The sequence below is a fragment of the Trichechus manatus genome, unplaced genomic scaffold, assembly GCF_000243295.1.
Source record: "Trichechus manatus latirostris isolate Lorelei unplaced genomic scaffold, TriManLat1.0 scaffold00082, whole genome shotgun sequence".
Taxonomy (NCBI): domain Eukaryota; kingdom Metazoa; phylum Chordata; class Mammalia; order Sirenia; family Trichechidae; genus Trichechus; species Trichechus manatus.
In genome coordinates, this window is record NW_004444018.1 from 8,655,389 (window position 1) to 8,661,103 (window position 5,715).

At 44.5% G+C, this 5,715-nt stretch overlaps 1 protein-coding gene across 1 annotated transcript in view; it reads left to right on the plus strand.

Annotated features, from left to right (window-relative positions):
- The window catches only part of DAPK1 (death associated protein kinase 1), a 246,519-nt gene that overhangs the window by 181,767 nt on the left and 59,037 nt on the right, over positions 1–5,715 (plus strand). The window contains exon 18 of the mRNA XM_023735844.1: positions 1,595–1,693. Coding sequence (XP_023591612.1) covers positions 1,595–1,693 — 99 coding nt within the window. The remainder of the gene's footprint in view (positions 1–1,594; positions 1,694–5,715) is intronic.

The window sequence follows — 5,715 nt, forward strand, 5'->3', positions numbered from 1 at the left end:
ATTGGGACCATACAATATTTGTCTTTTGTGATTAACTTATTTCACTCAGCATAATGTCCTCCAGATTCATCTATGTTAAAAAACGTTTCGCAGACTCCTCATTATTCTTTATAGTTTGCATAGTATTCCATTGTATATACGTACCACAGTTTGTTAATCCATTCATCTGTTGATGGGCACTTGGATTGTTTCCATCTTTTTGCTATTGTGAATAGTGCTGCAATGAACATGGGTGTGCATATGTCTACTGGTGTCACTGCTCTTATATCTCTAGGATATATACCCACCTAGGAGTGGGATTGCTGGATCATAAGGTACTTCTGTTTCTAGCTTTTTGAGGAAGTGCCATACTGTTTTCCGTAGTGGTTGTACCATTTTACAATCCCACCAGCAATGAATAAGAGTTCCTCATAGAGTTTTCTAGACTGTAATCTTTATGGGAGCAGATCACCAGGCCTATCTCCTGAGGAACTGCTGGATGGGTTCAAATTGCCAACCTTATATTCACATTTGCATCTCATGGTCATAAACCCAGGCATCTATGAGGCCCATGCACATAACATAAATGAGGGTGGCAGGCTGTGTGGGAATTGTGGTGAACAGGGGAACACCCATCCCCACTTCCCACAGCCCAAAGGAAGGAGCTGCTGACTTGGCGTGGCCAGACTGTGCCATTGGCTCAAAGGAAGCAAGTGTGGATTTTTGCATGTGAGATTTCTAGAAATGTAAATATTTTTAGGAAATATTTGAAAATTTAAGGAAATGCACCCGAGGGCCATATGTAGCCTGTAAACCACCAGTTTGCAACACAGACACTTTGGGCTGGAATTCACTCTGAAACTTCAAGCTCCAGGGCACACTTTCTGGTGGATGAGGAGATCCTTCTGTGTCAATGGCATGGTTTGGTATGGCTTTGCCCGGGAATGGGAGCATGGCTTTGAAATTTCACCTCATTCGAGTGTCTTCAGAGTCCCTGGGTAGTGCAAACAGTTAACACACTTGGCTGCTAACAGAAAGGTTGGCAATTAGAGTCCACCCTGAGGCACCTCGGAAGAAAGGCCTGGAGATCCACTTCTGAAAAGCCATCCATTGAAAACTGGATAGAGCACAACTCTACCCTGACACACATGGGGTCACCATGAGTTGGAGTCCACTTGACAGCAACTCGTTACTGGTTAGAATAGTTTCAGTAATTGTCCTTCCATCCCTTCTTCCCTTGCTGTGTCTAAATTTGATGTCTGGTGTAGATCTTTTTGTACATGTGGGCCCTCAAGCCCTGACTCACATCTCCGTTCTGCCTGTGCAGCAAGACACTTAATTTAGTTACCTTATGATAAGCTTACCACCCTCTCATCCTTTGACATTCGATTTTGAAGTTACCCTTTTAACTATGAAAAATTCTTGCAAACGTTCTGCTTGGCTTGTCCCCCTTAGTGGATGGCAAGTTTCTGGAGAAGGGTGGCCACACTCCGGCTTTGTTCTGGTGAACCCCAGGTGCCTTACGTAATGCTGTGCCTGTGGGATCTGCGCCGTAAACATTATCATTGGCAAGAATAGCGAGACCAACTCTCGAGTCTTTATTTTCTCTTCCCAGTATGGCCGAACCCCTCTACATCTCGCAGCCAACAACGGGATTCTGGATGTGGTCCGGTACCTCTGTCTGACCGGTGCCAACGTGGAAGCCCTCACCTCGGTGAGTATGGCCTGAGTGCCTTTGTTAGGAGAAAGTGATCAAAAACTTTTTATACCTCAAGGGCAAGAGGGGAAAGGTATTGCTTGGCAACTGCATTCTAACTGCATTCTAAAACAGACAGGCTGCTATTAAGCTTTACCTCCTCCACTGCAGTTACATAAACATTTGCCCACACAAACCCTGTTTAATATCTAGTTAATGTTTCATCCTCTTAGTTCTGCAGGCCCTGCTCTGCCAGGAAACCCTGCAGTTTCCCACAGACCTCTTGATTTGCCTTGTTACACAACAGTGCCTTTGCATTTTTTATTAAATGTTTGTGTTTTCTTTTCCTAGTGCTCCCATTTCCCTCCAGGGCACTGGGGGCTCCTGTTTGCTTTAGGGAGAGCTGTAATGGAGTGGCTTTTGGTGTGTGGGGAGCAGTGTCCGTATGTACCTGCAGGGCCAGGCAGCCCTGCCGCTCCTTGGCACAAGAGCTGCCCTTTCTTAAAAAGCCCAGCTTTGCTCTTAGGCCTGCAAAATATATTTAAATGCACTTTCTTCAGTTCCCTTGTCCCTCTCCCCCGACTCCCCTTTCTAGACCTCCCTGCAGAAGAAACTTTTTGACTCACATTCCATGAAATGCCAAAGAAGGAAAAAATGTTGACTAATAAGACATGGTTGCAGTTTTATTGCTGCAGTGAAATAATATAATTTGAGTTGTTTCTGGCCCAACTGTGGGCTGACTTCATTCTCCAGACACCCATGTAGGAGAACAAGAAGTGCCTGAAACTCGCAGATTAGAGCTTTGCTGACATAACATGTTTCTCTAAGGAGATCACTTGGTGTTTTAAAAGATGAAGGCCAACCTTGGGAAAACCAGGGCCCTGAGGTTGGAGGTACAGCCTCATTTCTTGGAGATTGATAGGTCGGCAAACTGTGTCCCAGGGGCCAAAACTAGCCTGCTTCCTGTTTTTGTAAATAAAGTTTTATTGGAACACAGCCACACCCATTTGTTTCTGTATTGTCCATGGCTACTTTCTTGAGTAGTTGCGACAGAGACCGTATGGCCCACAGAGCCTAAAATACTTACTATCTGGTACTTTACAGAAAATTTTTACTGGCCCCTGATGGCTCCACTAATGTTATTTTGATGTCATCCTCTCCAAAGTAACAACTTTGCTTTCTGCAGTGTAGAGCCCAGAGCTGTGGTTTCCCTGCAGGCCCAGTTCCTACCAGTACTGGACATGGGGTTGCTCCCCTTTTTAAGGCACTTCCGCATCCATCACAACCGCACACACGCAAGGCTGTGCAAAGACCTGCCTTGCCAGATGGTCTATTACAGTGTTAAATCCTGCCCAAAGTCCTTGGCACAGGACTTAGTTACTTCGTCATAGAGAATTTATATGCATTTTTATGAGGAAAGATTTTTTTTTTTTCTTTTGGTGACATATGTTACCTCATAAAAAATTAACTAGAAAAGACAAAACTATAGAGACTGTGAAAAGAACAGCGCTTGCCAGGGAAGAGGGGAAGCGAGAGGGATGCACAGGGCATTTTTAGGGCAGTGGAACTACACCTTCTCCTCACTTATCAGCTGTCTCATCATCTGACATTTCTTATTTACAACAATAGTAAAAAATCTATTATCTGACTATTTTGCACATTAGCGATATATGTCTGGCAGTAATGAATGCCAAGGTGCGAGGTGAGAGTAACACTGGCTGTGATGGTTAAGGTTATGTGTCCACTTGGCTGGGCCATGAGTCTCAGTGGTTTGGCAGTTATGTAATGATGTCATTTGGCAGTTATGTAATGATGTAGTCTTCCTCCAATTTGTGATCTGCTGTGGTCATCCTCCATTTTTGCCTAACAGCGATTTCACATAATGACGTAGTCTTTGGAACCTAACTATGTCAATAAGTGAGGAGAGGGTTATTCTGTATGATACTGTAATGGTGGATACATGACATCGTGCATTTGTCAAAGCCCTTAGGGCTGTGCAACACGAAGAGTGAACCCGGATGTAAACTATGGATTTTAGTTACTAATAATGTATCAGTATTGGTTCATCAGTTGTAACAAATGTACCACAGAAATACAAGACGTTAATTATGACAGAAACCGTGTGCCTGGGGGAGGGGATATATGGGAACTCTTGGCTTTCTGCACAATTTTTCTGTAAACCTAAAACTTCTCTAAAATAGTAGACCATTAAAAAATAAAACAAAAATAAATAAGCTATCAAGGATGGCTTTGAAAACACCAGCTGACTCCTGCCCAGCAAAGCAGTGCAGGTTGAGGCCACTAAGTTGTGTGATCCCCAGGGTCCGTGAGTCCCCAGAGCTGCCCAGTGACCTTCTGTGAGCCCATGCTCATCTCCCTCTGCCAGCTATTTCTGACCTTCACCATGGTTCTTTGCAACCACCTATCCCTCCTCCTCAAGAAGTCCCTTAAGTGTATCGTCTCGCTCTCTCACATCATGTACTATCCTTCCCATCTCAGTAGAGGCACTCTTCCTGCTTAAGAAGGGTGTTCCTGCAGGTACTGGGGAGTCTGCCTCATGGAGCCCCACTCATATACTAATGCATTTATTCATTCTACAAATAGGGAGCACGTACTCTATATACCAGGCACTGGGCTAAGTACAGGGAATACAGTGGGGAGCAAGATAGGCACAGGCTTAGAGTCTAATGGGAGAGAGATGTGGACTAAAGACCCACAACAGTCGCTACATTATTACTAAATGGGATACATGTGGAGCCCTGGTAGCACAGTGGTTAAGAGCTTGGCTGCTGACCAAAACATGGGCAGTTCAAAGCCATCAGCCACTCCTTGGAAACCCTATGGGGCAGTTCTACTCTGTCCTATAAGGTCGCTATGAGTCAGAATCAACTCTATGGCAACAGGATTGGTTTGGTCTGGGATACACGTGGCGAAGGGAAAGGACAGGGTGCTGAGGAGGCTTACAACGGGGTCGGGGAGCACTCCTACAGGAGCTCTATTTTACCTGAACGTTGAAGGATGAGGAGTCATTAGGTTGGCAAAGAGTATGAAGAGCATGCAAAGGCCAGAGCTTGGAGGAAACAAGTGCATTCCAGGAACTGAAGGAAGAGCAGTGGGTTGGAGCACAACATGGAAAGTCACTCAAGATGAGGTCGGAGGAGTAAGTGGGGCCGGATATGCAGGGCTTCATGGCCAAGGTGAGGATTTGGGTCTTCACGTTGCGAGCAATGGGAACCCATTGAAGGTTTTAAGTAGGGGAGTGACATAATCATTCAGACACTGAGGACATCTTCAACCTAGCGCTAGCCAACAAAAATATATGCCACATATGTCATTTAATATTTCGTAGTAGCCACATTAGGAAAAAGAAACAGATGACATTAATTTCGATAATATATTTAATTTAGCACAGTATATCCAAAATACCATTCCAACCTGTAATCAGTATTTAAAAATTATTAGCGGGATATTTTACATTCTCTGTTTTGTACTGTTGTTGTTAGTAACCATTGAGTCGATTCCAGCTCGTGGAGACCCTGTGTGTTACAGATAGAACCGCTCTGTAGAGTTCTCTTGGCTGTAATCCTTACAGAACAGATTGCCAGGCCTTTTCTTCCGCAGCTTTGCTGGGTGAGTTCAAAATGTCAACCTTTAAGTTAGTCGTGTGCAAACCACTTGTGCCACCTAGCAGCCTTTTGTTTTGTACTAAGTCTTGGAAATTCGGTGTGTAGTTTACCTGTACAGCATGTCTTAACTCAGACCAGCCACATTTCCGGTGCTGAGCATCCCCATGTGGTGAGTGACAGCTACCTTATTGGACAGCACAGGTCTCTACAAGTCTTATCATCTTCTGAGCTGGTGCCACAGTTTCCCATCCTTAAAATAACCCTCGGCCCTACAGTGCCCGCTAGCATTTACCTTCTCTCTCCATTCTATTCTCAACCAGGATAACTTGAAAAAAGTAAATGTTCTAAATGCAAGGTACTGTCTTCTTTTTCTTATCTTCCACTCCCTCCTCCTCGCTGTCTGTCTTCTACTCC